This window comes from Rhamphochromis sp. 'chilingali' (genome assembly GCF_963969265.1).
Source record: "Rhamphochromis sp. 'chilingali' genome assembly, chromosome: 17".
NCBI lineage: Eukaryota > Metazoa > Chordata > Actinopteri > Cichliformes > Cichlidae > Rhamphochromis > Rhamphochromis sp. 'chilingali'.
Window position 1 is genome coordinate 985079 of NC_137944.1, and position 27422 is coordinate 1012500.

General features: G+C 43.8%; 1 protein-coding gene across 1 annotated transcript in view; it reads right to left on the minus strand.

Annotated features, from left to right (window-relative positions):
• Nucleotides 1-1677: 1677 nt before the first annotated feature.
• foxo6b (forkhead box O6 b) overlaps nucleotides 1678-27422 on the minus strand; it is a 46888-nt gene continuing 21143 nt past the window's right edge. Inside the window, exon 2 of the mRNA XM_080863555.1 lies at nucleotides 1678-5766. Coding sequence (XP_080719681.1) covers nucleotides 4063-5766 — 1704 coding nt within the window. The 3' untranslated portion in view covers nucleotides 1678-4062. The remainder of the gene's footprint in view (nucleotides 5767-27422) is intronic.

Here is a 27422-nt window from a genome sequence, read left to right on the forward strand (position 1 = left end):
TCTCCCACTGAAAACATCCAGATGAACAAAACCAGCTTTTTGACATTTACTTACCTGGATGATTGAGCATCAAGATGTCTCACAATGGGTTCACCTGAAAACTTGAAACTTTGGAAACCTTGGAAAGGAAAATACCAACGTAAGCAAAAACCACATTTTACTGTAACTATATTTTTCAGTCCTTTAAATTTAGAGATTTTAAGATAAGAGTCTACAGTATGAGGATTTTTGGAGTCTGCCAAGTGGCAAAAAGCAGAACTGCAGTTTTTGCCACTTGTTGGCTTCAACACTAGAATCAACGGTTATTATCCTACAGAGAGCTGAATTCTTAGATACCCCAAAAATCAAACTGAAAAAATGATGTGGTGGATTAGTCAATTTTACTGAACTTTCATTCAAGCAATTCCCAGAGGTATTCAGTATGGTCTGACAATGAGTCCAAGGATTGTCTGCAAAGGTTCTCAATCATCCAGGTCATCAGGAGCTTGGAAAGAAAAACATCTGGATGTTGTGAGCGTGTGCATTGCCTTTTGGACTATTTTAACAGATTACCTGACTAATGTTAAGGCTGTATTATGTGGTAAAACCAAGGTTTTTGTGCTCTGACCTAGAAAGCGTAGAAACATGGTGTACAACTAGACAGTTATTCTGTCTTCCAGTAACACTGGAGGCAGTCACCTCGTGGGTGTTCCAGCCATGTCCTTCTGGGAGGAAGCCCGTAGACCTGATCATCAGCTGGCCTGGGAAACGCTCAATGTTTCTCAGATAAGCTCGTGGAGGTCACCCGTCTTCAGATAAGTGTCACTTTTACTGAAGTTTTTGTCATTAATTTTCAAACAGCGTGCATCATTAATAATGCACGGCACAATGCAACGCACTTTTTAGTTGCGCTTTTTGTTTTATTGGCGTTAATTTGTCATATTTTAATATCACGTGAACATCTTTTGTAGTAACATGTTTTCATATTATATTTGTGCCTTGAGAAAACTGTTGTGTATGGCACTAAATAAATAAAATTGAATTGAAATGAAATGAAGAATTTGTGCTTCAGGTCTGTCACATTGTTGTCTGTGCATTTCACCGTTTTTAAAGGGAACTTGCTGACCACGCCAGCTAATAAATTTAAACTTTCTTTCGTCACTCTAAGGTCATTTCTGGCTCCAAAAAACCCAAAATGCTAATTTTGTAACTTCAAAGGAATCCATAGTGGGAGTCAACACAGTTACCATTTATACATTCACCTTCATTTATACACTTTCACTATAACATTTTTAACTATTTGGATCAATCAGAGTAAAAAGAGGTTCTTTACTTTTGTCAGCTTGTTTTATTGAAAATAAAATAATCACCTAGAAATACCTCAAACATACTGAAGTATTTATAGCATTATAATTTCTGCTTTCTTTGCATAATTATTTGTTGACTTGATAATATTAATATTGCATTATTAGTATTAACATTGTTAATATTCACAGTTAGTCACTGAAATTTGATTTTCCTATATGAGTTCTGTTGGCATCATCAAAAATCTCCAGCCAGTGAATTACTCTTGATCTTATATGACTTTATATTTTATTTTTTTAATCTTGGAAAAGCATGAACACAAACTAGAACTAAACATGTAAAACTAGTCCAATCGAATCACAGAGACACAAAACAAAAAGGGTTGTATTTTTTATTTTACAGTCACCAGAAGAGCAGATACATCATTTTAGAAAAGAAATTGATATTTGCAAAAAAATTATAGTACAATTTTGTCAATATAGATTATGTACATAACGAAATGTCGTCAAACTGAAATAGCTTTCCACTTCTTCGTCATCAAGGAAACAGAGAAGTGAGGGGTCTGGTCCTCCGTAGACCCAGCTCCCTAACCAATAAATATAAACTGTATATATTATCTGGTGCACTCAGCCAGGCATAGACAACACCAGGGCAAGTTATTTCTCAATAATATTCCCTTAATCAGTTCTTGTACATCACTGTGATACACGCTCGCACACCCACGACAAGCTTGACACAATTGCACACAGGCCAGAGAACAAATTACAGTTGAATTACAACAATGGGCTATCTTAACTCCTGAAAAGGAATGAAAAAATCAAAAGAAATGTGCATGGAAATACCCGTCATTGTCCTTGATCACCAGGGAGAAGTGGCTTTCTGGTCAAAGCTCGCTGCAGCTAGCTGAGTAGCACTTGACATTTGGCCTGATTGAAACAGCCAATTCCAAGCTAGAAAATCTCTTACGGTCTTAGAGATCCTACCTCCTCATTCAGCTCTTTTCCTCCCTCTTAGCATCTCTTGATATCCATCTACCTTCCTTCCCTCTCTTGTCCCTATTCTCTGTATCTTGAAGGGGACAGTTGCCAGCACGAGGGCTGGCAATTGCCACCCTTTTCCTGTTTTCCCCACTGCGAACAAAAAAAATAAAATGCACACAAAAGCTCCTATCCACGCTGTACCGAAACAGGACAGACAACTGCACGATCACAGAACAAGCACAAGAAAAGACAACAGCAAAGTAAAGCTATGGCCGGGATGGGAGTCTTGTAAAGAGGATTCTTGAAGGACATAGCGAGCATACCGTTTGCCAGCCGCTCTACCTCGTCGCTGGGTACCACCTCTCAAAATACGCCCTGCTTGTGCTTTGTGGGAGGTGCAGAGAATTATGACTTTGTGCCAATGAGCGAATACACACACTTGCATAAATCATCCATCTTGTTTGGCGGTTAATTACTCTTGTTTACCCTCCGAGTAACCTCGGGATGGGGCGGTGCGATAGGAGGGAGCCTGGGAAGAAGAGATAGCGCCAAATAGTAATCTGCTGACGGTGTTCATCAGTGAGCAATTCACAGGAGTAAAAGCACATAGTGGGCTTGAACCTGGGTGTTAGTGAATTACACAAGGTTACCTGGGGTCTGAGGACAGCAGCTCCATCAACATGCTGGCCTGACCACACTTGCTCACTAAGGTATTCTCGGGTCAGTCGGTGAAGGTGCCACGCCGAGGCGATGAGGCACAGGCCAATCAGAGAGCCCCTAAGGATGCACAGCAGGCCGCGATCGTTGCTTATTTCATTATGGGGAAAGCTACATAAATCCACTAAATGGAGAAGAAGAGACACAGAGGGAATATTTGCATTTCTTCTCTCCTATCATCCCCCCTCAATGCCACCCCACCCCCGCCCTCAAAAATCACCCATTTCAATCCCTCGCCCATTTAGTGCAGAGTGAGTGTAATCATCACTTTTGCCAAAACACATTAAGCCAATGTGTCCAGAGTTGAAGAGAAAGGGGGAGGTTGAAAAACTATAGAGTGGCGCATTAGATTTGCAATAGTGATGCATCACTCTGGCATTACTTTGGAGATTAAAGAAGGGACGTTGCATTTCAGTGCTGAGCGTTGCCTAATGGACGCCTGTCCTCCTGTGCCGAGCCTGAAACGAAACACCGTTGTCCACCTGGAGAAGACGAGTCGCAATCACCCTGGAGTTCCCCTCTTCTATACCTGCAAATTCCCTCTTCTTCTAAAAACCTTTTTTCTTTAAACTTCAAAGCCTTCCCTTGACTTTTAACCCCCGATTTGAGAGCACCTCCACACTGAAGACATTTATGCAGCTGTTTGATCATGTTCTCAAGTCAAGAACAACGCCTCCTTTAATACTGTAAAGTGGATTGCATACATTAAAGTTAAGCCAACACACAACATGACTTTGCCTGGGCTCTGTGTTACTGCTGTTGTATGAAAAGATGGATATAAAGTGCTTGGAAGCTTAGGGACAGGCAGAATGAGCTTGGGATTAGAGAATAAAAATATAAAAAATGAAAGGCGGGGGGGGGCGGGGGTTGCTTTAGCACTGTGCTAACTGGGGGCAGGTTCGATATGGCGACAGAAGGCTTTTAAGTAAGAGAAAGAGCACAACATCGGAGTGTGGGGAGTCCCCAGAAAACAAAATGATGATACAGAATCACAGTCAGTCAGTCCAAGGCTACAGCCAAACAGCAGCCCAGCCCAGGGAATGAGCTTTCTGGTCACGAGTCTGTATGTATGGGCGTAAGTTCACCCTGGCACCCAGCTCTGGTTGCTGTGTGAAGGTGGGGGGCATGCAAAAGCCCCTAGACTCATGCCCATCCCCATCCCCATCCCCACTCCCTGGGACAGAGAACCGTCAAAGTTGAAGTCCATGTTTTCTGTATTCATAAAATCACTGAGCAGGATAGAGTCCACATCACAGTCTAGACTATTAGGTACATTCTCCATCTCCAGGTCAGCAGCCATTCTACTCTGGGAGTTTTGAGGTTGGAAACCAGCATTCCCTGACTGGTGATTGTTGGGGTAGAACCCATGCCAGGAGTCAGTGATACCCTGATGGTGAGCTCCAGGGTAAGGCTGATGACGAGGGTGAGGTGCGGATGCCAGGCGGCAGGGGTCCTGGGGAACACCCATGAGGCCGGCAGGGTTCGGGGGCAGAGAAGGGGATGTTGGGAGGTGGGGACGGGGTCCATAGTGGTTAGAGGTCTTGAGACTGTAGGGCTGCAGGATGTCAGTGCTCACTCTCGGGGAAAGAGCCTGATGGTGAGGCCCGCTATGCATAGGGTTATGAGGGTTGTGGGGATTGTGGTTGTGCAGGTGACTCTGCGTGGAGTGAGGGTTGTGATCATGACTAGGATTTACTTTACTGTGATTGTGATCATGACTCGAACCGTAGTCGTGAGCCGGGTGGGGCTTGTGACTGTGTGCGTAGTCGAGGCAGGCTTGGTGTTTGTGACCCTGATTGTGGTTCTGATGGTGAGTTGTGTTCTGGTCATGGTCATTGTGTAGACTTGCATTGCGAGCATGCTCTTGGCTGTGGTTCTGATTGTGGCTGCGATTCTGATTGTGGTTGTGCTGGCTGTGAATGCCATTGGTTCCCTGTGTCATTAATGTGTGTGGTTCCCGTCCTTGGCTCAGGACTGTGTCTTTGTTGCAATATCGAGGACCTCCAGTGAGCAAACTCTGCAGGGCATTGTTCTCTGAATAGCCCCTCACTGGGCGCTGAAAGCTGACTGGCTTGTTCTCCTGGATGGTCTCCATGGGAGTGTGGTGGCGCAGCATGCCCATAGAAGGCTGTCCGTACATTGGCGCACAGTAGGAGCCCTCTGCCTTGGGTCCAGGCACATAGGGATAACCATTGCATTTAATTTGTGGTGGCTGGGGGTAGCCACTCTCATCTAGACTGATAGCCCCAGTCAGGTCAGTCAGCTGAGGCAACTCCACCGTGGGACAGTGGCCTCCAGTGCCCAAGGCTGGGGAACGCGTGCTAGTGGGGCTTGGGTATATTCTTGGGGAAGCTGAATTGGAAAGCCCACCCTCCTCTGGTTCATCAGCCTCGGCCTCAGCTAGGATTGGAGATAGGCAGCCGCTCAACGTGGAGCCAGAAGATGACGTGCGGGAATGGAGGTCTGTCCAAGTATCATACTCCTCTCCACCTATGCCCACACCTCCTTTCGCCGCTGGACTGCCGTGCTCTGGGGAGCCTTGCATCGCTGGTCCAGCTCCCTGACCTTGTCCTCGTTGGAGCCCCATGGCCCCTGCTCTCTTCCGGCTGATGCGACCCTTCGTCTTCAGGTAGCGGGTGCCATTGTCTATAGATGCACGTCGCCTCGGTCCCTTTCCCATCTTCCCGCCTTCTGGGTTGAGCATCCACCAGGAACTCTTCCCCGTCCCTTCATTTTGCACCCGGATGAAGCGACTGTGCAGCGACAGATTGTGCCTGATAGAATTCTGCAACAAGAAAGAAAAATAGGAGAAAGGAAGAGAGAGAGAGAAGAAAATTGATAAATGTTAACACCCAAGGGAACATTTAGGGTTAAATAATCATTTCTTGAGAAAACAAAGTCATTTCGAATTATGGTTAAACTGTCGAGGCAGCACTGCAAGTGAGAAAAAAGATGGATAAAGAAAAAGCAGATGGAGGGGTGAGCAGAGAGGGCAGGGAAAGTGAAGGGCCAATCAATATCTCCCTTGACCTGCCTCTCCTCTCCACACGCGCTCAGTGAGTCATAATATGGACATGGGTGCAGCCTCTACATCAAACCATCACCAAGGTTACAGAAATGAATCACACAAGGCAACCCAATCACAGACAGCCCGTATCGATTGCAGGGCCTCCAAATATGAAAGCCTAAGATCCAGCCAGAGAAGAAGAGGGGGGAGGCGGGGGATTTGGCACGAGAAGCTGTGGAAGAGCACCAGAATAAAAAAAGAAACACTACAGAGGCCTGGAATAAGTTACAGTGGAAGTAAGTGGGAGGACGGGAGGGACCTGCTCATCTGACCTCTTTTAAAAATCATGGCACAATTAGCACGACTGTAGGTGACCACGGCAGACAGCTTTATAATGAAGTCCTTCTGCAAGTCGCTTGAAATGGAGACGGATGCAGTGACTGTGGGTGGGTGAGGAGCGCTGTGGGGTGGTGGGGGGGGGAGTATGCAATAAGCCTCTCCAGACCCTGTTTAAGTGTCTGAGTGACGGCTGTATAGTTAATCCAGAGCTCTGCAGCAGCATTTGAAACTGGTGCCAACCTGGAGTGAGTTGATGAGATCTAAGCCTGCCTAAAGGAGAGCTTAGCAGGGATACACATCATCTCAGCTGGCCAAGTAAGACTAAGTACAGCATGTTCATCCAAATCTTTCCGGCTTGTGTCATTATTCACACTCTTTCCAGTTTTCCTCGCCATTCTGCCCTCTCTTTCTTCCCTTTGGTTTTTTGGTCTTTTGGGAGCAACAATTCCTCCAAACATCTACCCCAATGCCCGCAATCACACACTTTTCTTTTTCCTCTCAGGAGATATCTATCTATTTCTGCCTTGTTTATTACCTGCACATAGCTCACAATCTCTGTCTCCTGATATCTCGAGCCATTCTCTATCTTCATTCACTCCCCGTCCCCTGTCCAATTTTCCTGCTCTCAGCCCCATTCATCTCCCTATCTGTGTCCCAGCCTCTCTAGATCCTGACAATGCTCATTTTCTCTCTCTCTCTTATTCTCTCTCTATCTATCCTCCCATCATCTCGCAAAACTTCGGCTACCACCTCTCCTCTATCATTCACTCACTCATTTATTCATACATGCATATATTCGCATGTAAAAGCAAATATCAACCAGAAACAAACCTAAGGCTAAACATTTCAGTGCTGCCTGTAGATTCAGCATATGTATAGCCCCTCACACACACACACACACACACACACACACAGTTAACTGGCTGCAAATTGGACAGCACATTATGAAAAGCACAGCATCCAGAGTGGCAGGTAATGGGTTTCTCACAGGAAGAATTCAGGTTTATGTGAGTTTGGGATCAGTCTTGTATCCCACCTACTACTGTTTTCATTCATGCAGAAGAGCCCACCCATCCCCACGGCGTGACTCCTAACAGGTAATGTTTACCTATCCTCCACTCACATCACGCTGCCTTGACTAGACTCTCTTCACAGATGTGGAAATTTCCTACGAGAGCTGTATTTATGGTTTTTTCCTGCTGTTTCAAAGTGTTCTCTCCAAAACACCAGGTCAACAAAATTGCACAAGCTCAACATTTACCAAAGAAATAGAGCGACTGCACTCCTGCGCCGCAGCTCGCTATGGAGAGCAGACTTAATCAAAGCCAAATTGAACGATGACACCATGTGAAAGAGGCCACCAGTGGAGGCGACCCGCATCAGGTGATCTGAGAGCGGCACCCTGACAGGTTCCTCCGCAACATGACGGCTCCGGCTGAGCGTAGCCATGGCAACAGAGTAAACCAAAAGAGGCGTAGTGAAGAGAGGGGAGGTGATGGTAAGGAGGAGAAGTGGGGGGAGGAGGCTGATGCTGTTTGATGCTGCAGGCAACTCCAAACAGCCTTTTATCTGAGTCTGTCAGATTCCTGCTCCAATCCACCAGGGAGGCTCAATCACCAGTAGTCCCAAAGCCTCACTACCTGTACCAAGCTGTGATTAGTGTGTGTGTGTGTGTGTGTGTGTGTGTGTGTGTGTGTGTGTGTGTGTGTGTGTGTGTGCGCGCGCGCGCGGTGGGGGAGGGGCTTCTGAACACCTACAAGAGCAACAATTATGCCACAACAGCAGGCTGCTGTTCCCGTCCCTGCTTTTATAATGTGTACGTTCATGTGGCTGCTTACATATTATGATTCCTGACTGTCAGTCCTTCTGAAACAATAACAGCACAAAGAGTTAAATCCTGAAATTAACAATTATGTAAACTTACTTCAGCTTCTTGCACTGCACCACGCTGCCTGCATTTTCAAGTTTAGACTTGAGGAGACTTTTTTGTGTAATTCATCAAATGAAACCTCAAATAAAGAAGTGTGTATGTTCAGTTCATCAATAATTGCACACAGGATAATAGATAATAAAGTATCATGTTGATCTTTTGAAACAAAAGTCTTTTTTTTTATTTTCAATCATCATTGTATTAGTTGCACAGAGCTGAAACTAAGGCTGTCCTGTAAATTATTTCCCCTAATGTGCAGTGGTGGTCTAATAGTGATAATTCAGCCGTATGACCACTCTGGAGTCTGCTGTTTGTCATGCTGTTGAAACGTGCAGCACTGATTCATTTATTGGTATTTATGTTTAAATCAGTGTGAGCTAAATAACTGAAGGACTTTTCTCAGCAGCATTTTGCAGGTAAAGGTGAATTTCCCTTTAATCTTTATAAAGTTTAACAGAAACTCTCATCATAAACGGGTGGTCTCATCCCACAAATTAGAACAATTTGAGATATGTTTTTAGCATGGTGTCAATTTAATTTCACTTTATCTATACAGCACCAAATCTCCTCAAAGCCCTTTATATTGTAAGGTAGACCCTACGATAATAGAGACAAACTCAACAAGCATTTTGGGTCCAAGAGACTTTAAATCCTCTCCTTTAGCAAAAAGAAGTACTGAAACTACTTGACACCAAAGGCTTCTGTCTCTGTGGGACTAGCTGTCCAATGTGTTTAGTGTCAGAAATGTCTTTGACCACACTACACTGGGACTTTGGACAGTCTGCAGGTTATAATGGTAATCACATCTCTATAGCTGGAGTGAAATCCTCAAGTGTACCCTTTGGCTAGAATAAAAAACAAGTAAAAATAGATTCCTAGGCTTATGTAGGCCATAGCGGTGTTTATATTAAGCTGCCAATAAGACTGATCTGATGCGGAGGAGCCCGCTCCCTTTGCTCTATGTCTCTGCCTTTCTGCTAATGCTGACGGAGATGGACTGCTGCAGAGAGAACAATAACTGAATCTGTCCTCATATCCACCCTGCTCCTCTACAGGGAATGCACTGCACTGTAGCACAGCTGTATGTTCTGCCTAAATACTGAGTGAGTCTGATCCTGGCACTTCTTTCACTGAGTCAGGGAATAGTCAGTCCAGTTGTTAGCTAATGGTCCATAGACACACAAATCTGTGCGTACACAGATGTCCTGTTGTTTCCCCGTTAAAAACACATCGGGCTACAGTTCCAAACAAGTACTTCATATTTCTCTCTGTGAGATTAAAAGAGCTCAAATAGAATCGGAAAAAATCTTAGTTCAAACTTCACATACAGCATGAAAACATGAGGGGAACATGTGCTACAGATCAGAGACACGTTAGTCAGTGACTTTGGATCAGACTTGTTTTGTCCATTAATGTTTTGAAAAGTCCCGCCTACGATTTCTGTGACTGTTGTATTTAAGATGGAACGACAACAGACACAACTGAAGCAGAAGAAACTGATATGGCCTACCTTTGCTTCACAGTGCAAACCAAGCTTTAACAGTGCGTTTCCCATGATGCAACAGTAGCATCAAAATCAAAAGCTGACCTACAGAGGACATTATACATCTGTTTAAACAGGCTGAGCAGAGCATCCCATTCTGAACAAATCAAACTGGAACTGCTGCTTGGCTTCCACAGTGAGCATGCAGACGATGTCATCCCTGCAGTCTGTTTAAGTCTAGTGCAATAGATCAGATGATGCTCTCAGACTGCAGTAGGTCATGTCATGCTGCTGCTGTTTTGTCTGCTATGCACCTACATTTTTTCCTGCAAATAGCATTTTGAAAGCTCAGAAAGCATGTGTCCTCTTCAGCTGCATGCCGACAAACTCCCTTTCAGAAAAGCAATAACAGAGCAATGGCTAATTTTCTTGATTATTATTATTTTCAACCCCCTTGTCCTTTTTCATTCTGGGTGAGCTAGCTAACACTAATTACATGTATTGCAAATTATCCAGTTTGTGTTGCGTAGCAACGCAAATGACTCAACCCATTCTGCTCTTTTCCCTCTTGTTGCCTTTCTAATATTTCTATCAATGAAGCTATACGTGCGTATAGAGAAAAGCCTTGTGTGTTAGCTCTGTGGAACAGAAAGTAGCAGCACACAAAAAACAAACACGGTTTCCACATATTTAAACATCTCTTTGCACTTTAACTCTGTCCGTGCTTTAGATCTGTTATTAAAAGCCAACCCACCAGCATTTGTGGTTTGCTAGTGTGGCACATTAAACGAGGCCTCTCAGCATTACTGTCATTCAAATGGATGCTGACTCCTTCATTAAACTGCATTGTTTTTGATGATGAACAGGCGTCAGAGACAAAGCTGTCCCTAATTTACAGTTCTGATTTGTAAAGTAGAAAAGCTGGTGATGTGGACTCTCCACTTTGCTTTTGCACCTTTATATTTTATATATATATTTTTGATGTTGTTCTCATTGTTTTAAATCAAACTTCATATAAAAAAAGTGTTAATATGGTCCGACAAAGTCAGGAAAAGACACCAGAAGAACAGAAGAGAGCAAAATGAGAAGCAAAGTGATGCAATCCATCTGTAAGACACGCAGGCGATTTGTGTCTCTTTTCTCACTCGGTCTTGCTCATAAGTTGGAGCGAGGGAAACCTTTTACATGTCTGCTCCCCAGGGCCTGTTATTTCATTATCTGGCTACAATTGTTATTATTATCTTCAATCTACTGTAATTTTTTTATTTTTCCTCTTCTCGTTTTCCTCTCGTGTGTCGTCCTTTTGTTCGGTCGTCCTCTCTGTGAAGCGCTGCTGCGTTTTGTAAAGGTGCTATAAATTGAGCTCGGCCGAATCAACAACAACATTAGATGCCACACATGTAAACACCACCATACGTACGGTGTTTCACAACTCGTTCGCCTCGCCTTGCGTGGGCACAGACTTGCACAAGGCACCCCCACCCCACTCTAAACTGGCAATCATACTTAATCCCTCTCCAGCCTGAGTAATCCCTAACAATCCAGGGCTAATCCTGGTTAATTCTGGGCACTCCTCAGCTGGGTTTCACCCTGAAACCACAGAGACAGGGTGGGGATTGGTCGGATCATGGCGACTGAGGGTGGGCGCACCATTGATAGACATAATTGGTCAGACGGTTATTGGGAGTCGAGAAAAACAAGCACAGGTTTTCGCGGGTCTTCCAAACACATCCGGATTGACCCCGTGCTATTTGTCCTGGTAGAAAACATGTTTTTCTCCAGAGCCCGCGTTAGCGTCTCCCTGCTAATAAAAGTCTGTGCTGGTTATTTGCCTGCTACTGAAACGTGAGCCGTGTGTGATTTAACACAAGTACCACAGGCAGCACATACAGTATGAGCCATTCCTCTGCTATAAAAGGCTTCTGAGAAGTCATTAGCCTCTATTCAATCAGCTCTACCTACCGAAGCTCCTAGCTCAATTCTTCTTAGTGGCTATTGATCCTGATTCCATAATGAAGCACTTGATCAAGCTGCTCCTTAATCTAGCGTTAAGGAGATTGAGACCTTTTCACCCCGTGTCTCAGACAGACTTATTACTCTGGCGCACGGGTACAGTGGCAGCCTCGGGTTGGTCTCTTTTAAGCCCCGTTGGTGCAGCGTAGGCAGTGCGAGCACTTTTACTCTCTGCCACTTTGAAAAGTGTCAATATTCCCAAAGCCAAGAGTGTTAATGAAGCAATGTGTCGGTGACAGGGGAAAAACAAGGAGGCCTTTGCTGTTTGCAGGCTCGACCGTGTGCAGGATGTGAACCGTGGGTATGCGCGTGACAGCAAAGAGGAAACTGATTTACCTTCAGCTGCGGCGAGACGAGGGAACACGGACGAGTCCAGCTTCTGGACGTTTTTGCTTTTACCTCGCCGTCCTCGCAGGACAGAACGCATCTTGAAGAGGATTCAACAGAACGTCATGCAGTGGATTTGATAGTCCACACATTTTAAGAAGCCCACCTCTAATTTATAATGCATTCCACAGCGCATTCAAGCAGACTGTTGCATTTTGCATTTCATGCAGTGTCCCATTAGATGTGGTCCAGCAGTGGATTGTTCTACGCGCCGTGTTGAAAAGTAGCAGGACTAGGCAAAGCCGTTTGCTCAACCATTATTTATTAATCCATTTCACACAGCCAGGAGTCATTATGCACGGTCCTGTCAATGGGTATCTCTCTATGCCGCGCATTTATTTGATAATAAGCAGGAGTGGGGAAAAAGATAAAAGCACAGACTGCGTTCATTGTGAAGCGTTTTCTGCAGGCGGGGAGACTTAAATGAGAGCAGCCAGGCTCTGTGTAGGAATGGGTCTTGTGTGCTAAGCCTGTCTGGAGGCAATCGATGGAAATTAGTCAACGCTAAAGATTCACTTCCTGTGACTGATGTCACGGGCTGTGCTTGTCTCTTTGAAGGGAAATAAAGAAGTGGGAGGCTGAGGGATTAATGGGGTTGGAGAAGGTGTGAGCAAGCTGAGTTTGGGTGGGAGCTAAGCTGGGAAAAAAGATGCCATTCTTCTCTCTCTTTTCTTGACTGCAGGTGTAGCATCCAGTCGAACTGAGAAGGCCAGAACTGATGGTTGTTGAATGACCTTTATTATTCCTTGCCGTGTATCAGACAACGAACCAACGTAAGAGCTAGACAAACAAATAAAACAATTACCATATTATTCATGTAACAGCATCTTAACCGCTCATTACGCTGGTCTAACCGTTTTCTATTAAACTATATAATACATATTATGCATTTCAGATTGCTCAAATTAAATCATATACATTACAAACCTTGTTCCCCTGTCGACTGTAGCTAGAACCATTCGTTTTCGTACAATTTAACTATATCCCTCTCTCCCTTTTCTCCGTTAGCATTAATTTTTCACCTTCTTCCGTCTTTCTGCACATCAAGCCGTTTACCGTTAAAACATTCACTTCCGGTCCCACAGGAAGTTACCAAAACAAAAGCACAAACGTTACATTACGTGAATGTGGGCCAGCTTTACACATCCGCCGCTACACTCCCACCAAATTATTTGCTGTCACAAACAAATAAAACACAAATAATTTCTAAACAGGTAACTTAACAATGATAATACCTTTGTATATGCAACAACAAATTCTCATCGCATTTTAACTGCTTAGTGCATCTTGTTTTTCACAACTTTCCAGCAGTAGAACCAACTTATGAACTGGGCGTTCCACTGTAGACATCTTATGCAAACGTTCACCCTTTTTACTAAGGTTTCTGTCTGCAAAGGTTACTTTGACCTTTCTCACAAGTCCATCTTCGTCTGTTATGGTGTCCACAACCCTACCAAGTCTCCATTGGGATCGTGGCAGTATTTCTTCCTTGTCCATCACTATGTCACCTACTTGCATATTCCTTTTAACAACATGCCATCTCTGCCGGACCCTGATGTTGTGCAGATATTCTCCCTTCCATCTGCTCCAAAATTGCTCCGTTAGGTATTGCACCTGACGCCATTGCTTCCGGGCGTACAGATCCTCTTTAACAAACTGTCCTGGAGGAGGCAAGGCTGTTGTGGTCTTCATAGTTAGGAGATGATTTGGAGTTATTGGTTTCAAACTGTTTGGATCATTGAAATTGTCTGTCGTCAATGGGCGGCTGTTTACTATTGCAGCTGCTTCATAGAGAAAGGTTCTGAGCGATGAATCGGTGAGTCGTCTCTTTGCGAGAGCAAGTGTGGCGTTGAGGACGTTTCTCACAGTCCGAATTTGTCGTTCCCATACTCCACCTGCGTGGCTAGCATGGGGTGTGTTAAACACGAATTCACATTGTTTCTCAGATAGAAAGATTGTCAGTTTTTCAGTGTCTATTTCATTCAGTGCTGCACACAGTTCATTTTTGGCACCTACAAAGTTAGTACCTCGATCACATTTTATTTGTCTGACAGAGCCTCTCAGAGCTATAAAGCACCTTAGTCCATTAATGAAAGCGTCCGTAGTCAGGTCTTCTAACATTTCTACGTGTACTGCTCGTAAATAGAAACAAGTGAAAAGGAGAGCGTACCTTTTGTTTTCTTTTCTTGCTTGTTTGGTTAGGAACGGGCCGAAAACATCCATACCACAATATGTGAAAGGCGGAGAGTGTTCGACTCTTTCTGTGGGGAGATCTTTCATCTTTTGTCCTTCCACAGCTCTCCTTAGTCTCCGACATGTCACACACTGACGGATGTAGTCTGATACTGTTTGACTTAGCTTGGGAATCCAATAACCGCTGGACCGTATTTCGTTCATTGTGAAGCTCTTTCCTTGATGATTTATTCTTTCATGACAGTGAGCGATTATGAGTTTAGTAATATGATGGTCTCTTGGAATGACAGTTAGATGTTTGAATGTGTTAGGAAGCGATGAGTGTTGTAGCCTTCCTCCCACCTTGAGCACATTGTCTTCGTCCAAGAAAGGATCCAAGTTGTACATTTTGTTGCTCTCATGTAGTGCCTTTCCTTTGCTTAATGTCTTAATCTCCTCTGAAAATGTTAGCCCTTGTAAGTTTTTGATAATCACTATTTCAGCGTTATGTCTTTCAGTTACAGTGCTGAGTGACTTTGATTTGTCTCTGAGTAGGAAACGTTTGAGACGTGCTATGGCACTGACAGCGTGTGACCAGGATGAGAACCTTGTGAGACGGTCACAGAGACTTCTGTGTTCTGTAGTTTGGCTGTTGAGTGTTTGCACTTTTCTCACCTCTGGATCTCCCACCAAAAGTTCAATAGACTCTTTAGTTGGAAGGTTTAACTTCTTTTCCCATAAGAACTGAGGGCCTGTGAGCCAGTTTGATGATAGCAGTTCCGCTACTGATGTGCTCCTTGATGTTATGTCAGCGGGGTTTTCACTCGTCGGTACATAGAACCATTGCTGTGGTGTAGTATTGTTTTGTGTCTCGCCTTCAGGTCCATTATCATCAATCTCTTTGGCATCACCCCTTTGTATAATGTCATTCATGTATGTGACATAGTCTCTTTTGTATTTTTCATCACGCATTGGTTTACATTTGAGCTGATTGAGTCTGCTCTCGGCGAGTTGTCTGTTATCTGGCATTTGTAGCCTTTCTTTAAATGGCAATGGCATTTCATAATGTCCCTTTTCTGCTTGTGTTATGCCTTGTTCAAGTTTCTCAAGAAACCTAAGGTCGTCTTGAGACACCGTCTTTTCGTTTATTTCGTTTTCTTTAAAGTCCCTTTCTAGTGCACGTATTGCATCTGCGGGAGTACATGGAGGCATTTCTTTAACAGTTATTCTGTGACAGAGACTCCTTGTTGTCTCTGATGCACTGCATGGCACTGAGTTGCCAACTATGCTCCATCCTAAATCAGTTTGGATGGCATATGGCTCATTGTCTTTACCTAAGAGTACTTGTCTAGGCGCCAGAGCTTGGGGACAAGTATAACCTATCAGGAGACTCACCTCACAACTGAGGAGCGGTGGGATCTCATCTGCAATGGACGACAAATGACTCCACAGTTTTGCCGTGTCACATGTTGGTATGTGTTCTCTATTTGCAGGTATGTAGTCCTTTGTGTAAGCAGTTGGGAGCCTTAGCACAGTTGCTGAATTGTAACCTCTCACTAGAAGATCACACACCTTTCCGCTGCTTACTACTGCATTTTTACCCATCATTGTGGTAAGTCTGAGTTTTACAGGGCACACATTTGCTTGCAGTTTCTGTGTTACATCCTGATCTATAAAAACAGTGTCACTCTGCGTGTCTAGTAGCGCATAGACTAGTTTTTCCCTTTGTGGATTAGCAGCCGTTGAGACCCATACTGGGACTATCATGGAGGTGCTGACTGTGTGTTCTGCTCTAGCGACATTTAACGCCATGGCTGTTGCACTTTCAGGTGAGTTCCCTTGTGTTGCGATGTCTATACTCACTTGAGCTTGCTTTTCTCTTTGCAGACTGATGCTGTAGTTCTCATCGTGAAGACAGGTCGGGTGTCTCTTAGAGCAGGTTTCACAAGTGAGGCGCCATTTGCAGTCCTTAGCACTATGACCTTGCTTTAAACAACCATAACAATGTTTATTATCCTTTACATGTTTCTTTTTCATTTCCAGGGTCATTTGCAGAAAGTTTGGGCACTTTATAAGTGGATGCAACTCTTGGCACAGTGTGCATGAAGAACTGTTGTATATTTTAGTCTTTGCATCTCTTTCAGTTGTGTTAATGTTAAATACACTTGCCTTGTTTCTTTTGACTTCTTTTGTGTTTCTTTTGTCATCATTTGTTTCCGGGGAGCGAAGTGCATGTATGGAAGTGACTGGGTTACATGCTACTTCTGCTTCAAGCGAGAGAAAGGAGGCAAATTCACTGAAGCTGGGGAATTCACCACCGCCCATGAGTATCTTTGTTACATGCCTGTTCCATCTTGTGTTTATCCAGTCTGGCAATTTATGCAACAGTTTCTGATTTTCTTCACAGTCATTGAGTATTTGCAGTCCTTTCACGTGAGGCATAGCAAGTGTGCATGCATTCACAAAATCAGCAAAGTTCCTTAGCCCATCAGCATCTCTCGACTGTATTTTAGGCCAACTAGATAACTTCTCTCTAAATGCCCTTTGTAGCACGAAAGGCTGGCCATACCTTTGGTTTAACTTTGCCCAAGCATCGTTATACGCTTCTTCATCATTTCTGAAGAAAGTCCCTTCAAGGCACTTGCGAGCTGAGCCAGTTACATACCTTTTCAGATAGTACAGTTTATCTGCTGCTGACATGCCAGTTTGTTCAATAAGTGACATGAAAGTGGATTTCCATTCAATAAATTTTATTGGCTCACCACTAAACATCGTTGGTTCTGGCGTGGGGAGTCTATTTATTCTTATGCTGTCTTGTACCGCCTGTGCAAGCTGGCTGACACTAGGAGGGGTTGTTGGCGCCGGTATGGAGTATGATGGTACAGTGTGTTTGGGTGTGTGCTCTGGGTTCACCTTTTCCATCTTAACTGAATATGCATCATCAAGTTGCGACAACTCTCTGTTGTAGGCGTCCAACCTGGCGCGAGCGGCTTCCACCTCCCTTTCGGCTTTCAGGCATTCCAACTCTGATGTTTGAACTGCCATTTGTTTCTTATGCTCCTCTTCTAGAGCCTTTATCTTTTCCTTCTGTCTTTGTTCCTCTTGTACAATCTTGTACTCTGCCTCCTTTGCTGCTAGTTCTGCTGCTGCCTCTGCTCGTTTTGAAGCAAGATGTGAGGCTGAAGACAGTTGGCTACGTTTCGATGCTGCAGTTGAACCATAGATGGATTGGGCATAATCATGTTCTAATAGTCTGCGTAGACGTTTTCTTTCATATTCTCCATCAAAATCTCCATCTACCCCGCTTATTCTTTCCAGGATGACTTTCACGATGTCATGAGTAACTGCTTCACATGCATCGGTTTTTCTTCGTATGTCTGATGAAGGTGCAATGTGACTTCTCATTTCAGTGTACAACTTTAGCAGTTCATCTTTTCTTTGCTCTACATCATCTGCAAGATCTGCCATTTCTTTCTCTGAAATGTCCAACTTTAATCTTTCTCTTGTTTCTCGCACTCGTATTTTCCATTATTCATAAAGAGTTAATAGTCTTTTTTCTTTTTTACTTATCTCTTCTTTCTGATAAGTTAGCATTTTTTCGGTTGGCACCTTGGCTCTTTCTGAACGCCTTGGAATCGCAGAGTTACTTTGAGCTTTATCTTGTGGCTCATTTAATATTTGTTCTTTGTTTGCAAACTGTTCATTAATGTCTTCTTCTGAATCCTCCATTTTAACTTTATTTTCCTTATGCCTTTCGCCGTTTTGTTCTCTGACCTGCTTCTGCCATCTGCTGGACGTTGTGGGAATTGCCGTTAAACCTTGAGCCCTCGTGGTGTAGCAAAATGGCGGCGGTCAAGCTCTTACTGTAGCATCCAGTCGAACTGAGAAGGCCAGAACTGATGGTTGTTGAATGACCTTTATTATTCCTTGCCGTGTATCAGACAACGAACCAACGTAAGAGCTAGACAAACAAATAAAACAATTACCATATTATTCATGTAACAGCATCTTAACCGCTCATTACGCTGGTCTAACCGTTTTCTATTAAACTATATAATACATATTATGCATTTCAGATTGCTCAAATTAAATCATGTACATTACAAACCTTGTTCCCCTGTCGACTGTAGCTAGAACCATTCGTTTTCGTACAATTTAACTATATCCCTCTCTCCCTTTTCTCCGTTAGCATTAATTTTTCACCTTCTTCCGTCTTTCTGCACATCAAGCCGTTTACCGTTAAAACATTCACTTCCGGTCCCACAGGAAGTTACCAAAACAAAAGCACAAACGTTACATTACGTGAATGTGGGCCAGCTTTACACATCCGCCGCTACAGCAGGAAAATATTAGGTCAGAGAAACCAGTGTAACTTTAACGTTTAAGACAATGCGTGGTTGTGTACAAGCAGCACAGAGCAGGGAGCTAGAATGCAGATTAGTGCGTGAGAAACATGGCATCGCATAGGAGATCATTGAAGTGTGTGTGAAACAACCACCTCGTTGAACGTAGACGACACTTTTGGTGCAAACAACAGTTAAGAAAGGTTTTAATGCAGGAGCTGGAAACAAAGCAAGCTTTGGCTTCATTTATACACGTCTGTCTCATCTGGCATGTTCTTTGGGTCATGATGTGAGCAGCCCATCAAACAAGAATCTCTGTGCTCAGGATGCATTACAGTGTTTACACTGCTAGCAGCAGTTTCAGATGTTCCTGTTGTGGCTGTGACAATTGGATCAGAGTTAGTGTCTCCTGCAGTTGTGCTGAGACAGCCTTCTGAAAGGTGCACCAGTTAGCTTCTTCTGAAAGTGCAGCCGAGGGACTAGAGCCAGTCCTCAGGCGACAGAAGGCCTTTCACTCCCCCTCACTCCCTGTGGAGCTCCACAAGCTCTAGAGGGGTCTGGTAGGGGGTGGGGTACACTGGGAGAGAAGGGACTAACCTGAGAAAAGGTAGACAAGAAAAGAGCCTGAGGGACTGGGGGCGGACAGCAAGCCCAATTCCCAGCGAAGAGGCCTCTAATTGGAGCTGCCGGCCTGCTGAGGCTCTCCCTCTGCAGAAGGACATAAGGAGCCAAGTGAAGGCGGAGAGCCCGGGGGCGAGAGGAGAGGGCAGATAAAAATAGAGCGGGCAGATTAACGAGCATCTGAAAGCGGGGCAGGGGATCAGAAAATCCTCCCTGCGTGCCAGAGATGCCCAGTTCATGGGCCAGAGCCAGCTCTGTAAAGACTGATGCAGCCATAATGGCGCTTCCTTCCTGTTGTCCTTACATCACAGAGAGCAAAACCAGCGTGTTCTGCTACTTACATTTAAATAAAGCACCGTAGGAGTCATCTTTCTGCTCTAAAATGCTCTTATTTTGATAGTTTAGATATCATATAAGGAAAGCCACACCGTAAAAGAAAAGATCCTAAAAAAACAGTAATATTCCAGCAGCTGGGGCGCCAAAATAATACCAGAAAATAACTTTCTCATGAAAATACGGTTATTTTCAGTAATGACAATACAGTTTGTTGCCCTACTTTTACATGGGCTTTTGCCTTTTTCAAGTGCCTTTAAACATTAAATTAGGAACATTTTAATGTGATTAAACAATGAAATTACCTATAATCAAGGTCAATGAATGCAGCAATATGAATAATAATACTTAAATGTACAGAAACATACAGTTAATTTAACTAATAATGGATTGCATTCATATAGCGCTTTATAATTCCCCTCTGGCCATCACTAGTAGGTGAAGTGTCTTGCCCAAGGACACAACGACCGAGACTGTCCGAGCCGGGGCTCGAACCGGCAACCTTCTGATTACAAGGCGAACTGCCAACTCTTGAGCCACGATCGCCCTAAACAACAATAATAGTAATTATTATGTGATGTAAAAAAAAGTTTATACGAATCATTTTATATATTTTTCCATTGCATTACATTTGAATTTAACAGTTCAATCTTTCAAATAACGGACAGATATTTGTGAAATCATGACACATTTCTGAATTATTTTAACAATGTAAATATGCATATGTGCAGACAGATACATGTAAAAAACAAGAATTATTACATTTACAGTGATTTTACGTAAATTTACGTTTGAAATGTGAAATCAGTCTATTGATGTGAATTTAATGATGTTCTAGAAGAACAGAACAAAACTGTAAAATACTTTTATATTACAATTTATTTACAGTGTATCTCACCTCTGCAGCGTATACATTTTTATACTGATCACTTTTTAAATGTTTGTATTTTGGGGGAATCACTTGCAAAGCTTCAAACACTTATGATTGAATCCTTTTCTGGTTTCATTATCCTACAGTTACATTATCATTACAGATTTCATGGAGTTTTGCTTGTGACAAAAATGAGGAAAAAATGATACAAACAATGAAAATGCCCCACATGATAGTAACAAAACCACATCACCTCCACAGCTGACTCCTCCCCCCTGAGAGTTTCACGCACCAGGTGTAACATCGTGACACCTACGAGAGCCAAAGGAGGAGCTGATAAACAGGACTGATCACACCTGCAGTCAGGTCTCAGGAGAGCACCTCCGCCCAGCACTGAGCACGTGTGCTGATCCACAGTGAAGAGCCGATTCAGGCTAACGGGAAAAAAAGATCGACTTGAAGAAACAAAGATGGAGGACCCCGCCACACGCTTTCACCGCCTTTCATCCAGAGTGTGAAAAACACAATATTGTAGCCTTGAATAACAAACTCGTATGGAAGCGGTGATGAGCTTTGGAGACGTATAGTTCACTCACAGGTTAGTCTGATTCAATCCAAAGTGCCGCTGAGAAGCCACTTAATCGTGACCATGAGTATTGCATACTTTATACCGAATATTCATTATTTCTTTGAACAAACGAAGGTGTCGTTGAATATTCAGAGCCCAACAAGCTTTGCTCCCAAACTGCTGCTTGAATAAAGCATCACACAACATTAACTGCTTCACCAACATCACCACAATAACGGCCAGTTGCCATTTTGTGGCACTTCTTCCTATTCAGTCAGATGTGCGCTGATGTTAGCTTTATTATATTACACCTGACAATGACGTACGAGTCCTGCTAACAGTGTTAGTGCATCCAGAAGCAGTTGTGCCGTATAAAGATCTCTCTTTATATAAAACAACAAGTCTAACAAATAAATGTAGTACTCCGGTACGAGATGGTGCAAGAAACTCTGCTGACTGTCCTGTAGGTGCACTAAACCCTCACAGAGGCATTAAGATGAACTTCACCCCGTAAGCCCCGGGCGTTATATCTATAACCATCCTTTATGTGCAGTCTGGGCTTTCTGTGGATCAGAGGCCTGTCCACATCAGCAGGCAAGGAGAGAGAGAAAATAGCAAAGAAAAACTGTTACGTGTACCTGATCAACAAATAAATGAGCATTAGACAGTAAATAACAGCTTTGTAAGAGCGATGACACCAAACCTGCTCTAAAAGTTTTCATCTACGGGACCAAATCACCTGAAATCACACACTCATCTCAGTCCCAGCAGTGCTGCACGGCATCACCAGTAAACAGGCCGATGTGCATGCTTTGATACAGGATGGATCAATGACAGGACACAGCAGTGGAGTTCTTCTGACGCTCTCCTCCAGCCCAGCCACAGGGAAACTCATGCACTCATTATGGCCCCTAGTTACATTTATACAGCGTCCTGTGACGCACAACGTGCTTGTTGTTTGGTTGTTCATTTATTTCAATCACGTAAACAACACACAAGGTTCAATTAGCAAAGAACATTTCAATCTGGCTTCACCCGTTCTGATTCAGCTACATATATTTAATCCCGCCCCTTCGCCATAAGTTAGCGGTTAGTTGCTTCTATGATGCCTGTCTGCTGACCTAAAGATGCAGTTTGTTTGTTGTTTTTTAAACCTTCCAGTAGCTTAAAGCTAAGCGAACAGTTAGTGAGAACAGAAGAATGAAACAATGAAAAGATTTTAGTCGCGCATGTGTTCAGTATTATTAGATTTCGTTTCACATCAGCAAACAGCCAATATGCTCATGTAGACGTGCACATGCTGATTACTGAGTGAGTAAATTTGCATGAATTATAATAACTCCATAATTCTATCTAATAATAATAAATAATAATAACATAACTATATATAATAAGTACCTGACAGTAGAATTTGATTCAATTAGTCCTTTAAATTCAGATTCAAACCCACCAGATAAGACTTGATCATTTTTTCCCAGATAACCATTTCCCAGTTCACACTGTCACACTCTCCAGTGAGCACGTCTCCTGTCAGACACACTCTGTGGAAATATTTCAATCTTAAAGGGGGAAAAATCACACTAAAATATGTGGGACATGTTGACTGAAAGAATAACCAGGTTATCCATTTCTCCTTCGTGGCAGGAAACTGAAGAGACGCGGGGAAAGACGATGAACGTATCGTCAGACTTTACAAAAGTTGTCATTCTGCTTTATCAGTTGACATCACAGCACTCTGACTACACGCACACACACAAACGCACACGCATCTCGCGCTCCGCAAGCATGGCATGCTGGGACGGCTCATTACTACAATGCCAAGCTACTAGTTGCTAAGGAGACCTGAGGGAGAGGGAGGGTTCCTGTTTCCATGGTAGCAAGCTCGCATCCTGCCAACTGTCTTCTACCCAGGAGACTTGACCATCGTAGACAGAGAGAGAAAGAGAGACGGGGAAGAAAAAGTGAGGGCAGAATGGAGTGAAGAGAAAGGCTGGAGGGGGTTATGTTGACGATGTGAGAGAGCTTGCAAAGATGCCTGTGAGGCTGCACACATGTTGGAGAACCAAAGAGACCGTTGCATTAATGCAGAGGGAAAAGAGAAGGAGGGAGAGCCTGGGGGGGCATGTGGATGCAGCAGTGTTCCCATGGCTAACAGGTCGCTGCGTGGCTAAAACACACCTCGCTCTAAGCATTGAGAACGACGACAAACTGACACTTTGCAGCCCCTCCTTCAGCTTCCACCTCTTAATGTCACACGTGTCCCCAGGTGAACTGCCCGCCTCCCGGCGTGAAGATCTGACAGAGCTTTTCCACAGAGCCCATCCATCATGGAAAAATCTGCTTTAGTGAGAGTGTGCTGTAACGAACGACGGATGGAGAAAGGGAGAGGGAGAGCATGTGTGAGGGATGAGCAGAGAGAGATTAAACTGATTGGGGAGTGCAGGAAAAGGGCGACGAGGAGGTCGTACGAGGTCAAAGACGAGAGAAGAAGTCCTCAGTCTCAAATTCAAATTAGCCTTATTGGTTTTCAAGGACAGTGAATTGTTTCCATCCTCTGTTTCCCCCTCCTCCCTCTCCCGCCAGCACATCTCTGTTCTTTTTCTTATTAAATCATTCTTTTCATTGCGCAGGACTGCTTTGTCACTTTGAGGAATACATGCGTGCCAGGGGAACGAGAACTGCAGGAGCCACCATGTATTAACACCCAAAGCCTTACACGCTCTGCACGCTGGAGTGCTGCTACCAGTCCTGCATGTTCGTTTGGTTTAGATCAGGGAAGAGACGTTTCTGTGTTTGTTTGTGATCAAGATTACACCAAACCTACCAGGATGGACTGCATGAAACTACCTGCAACAACAAAAATGCCCAAGAGACATGTTTACATTTTTAAATGTAACAAATTATAGCTATATATGTGTAATCTGACAAAAAGTAAGGGGACAAAGTCAGCTTCTAAAGAAATAGCTGTACCTGCAGAGACTGAACACTAACTGTGAGCAAACCTTAGCAAGAGGTTTGTTCAACAATCGCATTTGGAAATACAAATGCAAATAAATACAAATAAATGTACTTTTGACTGATTTTTATGAGCAAAATCAACTCATTTGATTTATTTTGTCTTGGAAAAAGAAGCATTAAAACATGTAAGTGGTTGATTTCTGATCTCAGTTTGAGAGCGCTGCAGAATCCTTACACATGTGCAACATATTCCCACAAACTTCCACACAACATACAGACAAGCTGCAACTGTCCCAGCGACGTGCTCCTCTCTGAGTGTGCGAGCCTCTCTCAGCCTGTTTCTCATTGGCAGTGCGGCGTCTGTCTCTTTGTCACAGATGCTGGGAAACCAGAAGCCTCATCACCCTCATCTGATTCTCTTCTCTTCCCTGTCTTTACTGACTCTCACCAATACCCACACACACACACACACACACACACACACACACACACACACACACACACACACACACACACACACACACACACACACACACACACACACACAGTTTTATTGACTTATTCATGCATGGGTTAGTTTCGGGGGCAGAACTCCTGTCTGCCAGTCTGACAGACAACCCGTGAACCGTTGAGACTCCCCTCCCCATCTTTGTCTACACACACACACACACACACACACACACCTCTGTCACACCCCTACCCACCCCACCTCCCGACCCCCGAGTCCCCCTCACCCCGAGCAGGGCACATGGGTTATTTGTAGAGCGACCCAGGTTTATCCTACATCGTTTCCCCTCCCTTCGTCTGTCGTTCTCCACCTCCTCTTCACTTTCGACTTCTCTTTTCTCTCTCTGCTGGGGAGAAGGGGAAGGTATGCCCACATTTCCCAGAACAAAGACAGCCCAATTAAGTCAGTTTGAGTTAAGGTCTGTGTGGCAGAGAAGGATCGGAAGCGAGCAAGGTAGAAAGCGACGGCGGAGGAGCGAACGGCAAGCAGAGGGGAAGAGAGAGACGGTCTAACAAACAGGGGAAAGAGGGGGTGAAAGAGAAGTGGAAAGAAAGGAAGAAACGAGGCGCGCGAGTCACTTTGTAGCGGAAGCGGGTCGACTTTGTTTTTAGTTCCTCCATGGGAGACTATGAAATATTAATAACTGCTCCAGCCATATACTTCAGAGGCCTATGGTAAAACTTAAAGTCTAATGAGACGCCGCTCATGAATTGCTAATGGGGATGCTGCAATGTGTGTTTTTTGTGTGTCTTTGAGTATGTGCACATGTGTGTGTGTGTGTGTGAGTGAAGGGAGGAGGGGGGTCAAGTTGGTAACTGAGGGGTGGAGTAAAGCGGAGCTTTCAGTCTTTCAAAGTGCAGACGAGAAACTTCATTAGAGGCTTGAAGTTTTTCCTGCTGCACATCCAAGTGTTTTCTCTGATATTTGGCTTCGCTGTTCTCAGCGCTCCCACCACAGCTAACAAAGTTTCAAACCATCCTGCTAATTCAAACAAAACCAGACTGGGGTGTTTGTAGCCAGGCTTCCTTTTATTCATGGCTGGAGTTGGATGTGCGTCTGAAGGACAAAAGAAAATAGGTTCAAGAGTTGAACTGGATTTTTTTCCAACCGTAGTGTTTGTGTGTTTGTGTGTGATCTGTTTAATAAAAATGCAACATTTTGGGTGTAACACAAAGAAATGATTTTAGCCAAAAGTTATTCATCTGTTATGTCTGTGAAGGTTCTCAGTCGGTCTTTCCAAGCTCCTTAGATTATTAATCTGTTATAAATCAGTAGAAACTAAAAAGCCTTCTCTGGGCATTAGTTACTGTAACAGTTCTGTGTTTTGTACATATTCATGTTGGGTAAATTTTTCTTACTTTAAAACTCTTTTGTAGAGCAGTAAAACCAGCGTGCAGGCTTTGGTTAAACAGGTTTTAACAGCATAATTCTGAGTGTTTATTTACATGTTATAGTGCAGGAGTAACATTCGTTTTGATGTTAAGTGAAATTAAGTGTTTACTAAGTTTATGCTGTTTTCCAACAGAATAATACTGTGACCCCGTACACGTGTTCAAACTGGTACATTTATTTAAAGTTACGTAACCTGTTCCTGTGATGTACAAAACAAAAAAGTCATATAAAATTAATCAGCTATGCTCAACACAGCCCCACCTGTTTGACCTGAAGGGAGAGGTCAGAGGTCAAAGGTGACATGACATTTTAAATCTTTTGTATTGTATTTTCTATACGTCAAGAATGCACATCATGATTATAACAATAAATCCTTCTGCTGCGCTTGAAGCTTTGGTGGATGTGCTCCAACCTGACCCCGCTCTACACCCCTACAATATTTGGGGGGAGCACCTTGTAAAACTGTGGGTGGTGTCGACGTGGATTCTACTTGATTTATCTTTCACTGAAGTAAAGTCCGTCGCTGTCACTGTGGTGGATTCATATATCGGCTTATTAAAAGTGAAAAGAAATCTTTCCCAGACTAAAAACTGTATTCAGGGCTTATTGCTGATTTATATGTTTTTAGTATTATTAAATGCCATTAGCTACAGAATTATACACTTTAAAATGTGTTATAAAAGAAGGAGGCTGATTCTGCTAAAACACAACATGGTGAAAGGTCACTGAAGTCTCTGCTCTACCTGAGAAACTGCCTCATGTTCCTTTCTCGCACAGATATTCAGTAAAGCAGTGAAATACCCGGCCGAGTCTCCCTCTCTAATCTGTGCCAGAGCTGGCAGGCCTAGCGGAGCCTTGTGTAACCCCACCCCCCGCCCTGGCTGAGCACGATGGCAAGGCTGAGCCATGAGCTGGGGGACTGTGGGCCGTGTGCATGCCGGGTCCAGGGGGAGCCCACGGGTGTTACACGGCATCGCAGGTTTGCTCACTGACCTCATTCCTCACCTTACTGAAACTCGCTCGGCAGGGCGCTGCTGTAGAGAGCCAAGCATGCTTAGATTATTAAAAATCAAATATGAACCAGTCAGTGATGTATACACTGGACTGGCTGCAGAGCTGATCGATGCCACAGTGGGAGTCTGTGGGAGTGAATTATACTGAATTGATTCAAATGAGCTATTCTGAACAGATTTCCATATGCATGACTGTTTATTATTAGTAAGAGCCAATTAGAAATTAGGAGTAAGAGCAGCAGGAGAATACGGAGTCAGTGCTGGAGCACACACTGATGAAAGAACACAAAGATATTCAGTTATTATCTTACTGAGAAACTAGGCTACTTCACCAAGCTTCACTTTGGAGGTGTTGCAAAATCTGTGAAGTGGCAACAATTTATTTGTGAGCACCACTGAAGTGTTTTTGCCTCGTCGCAGGTTAGTTAATATGTGAATAATAATATATGTAATGCTGGGATCCACCAGGCAACAGGCTTTTAAGTCATAACGAAGGTTTCAAA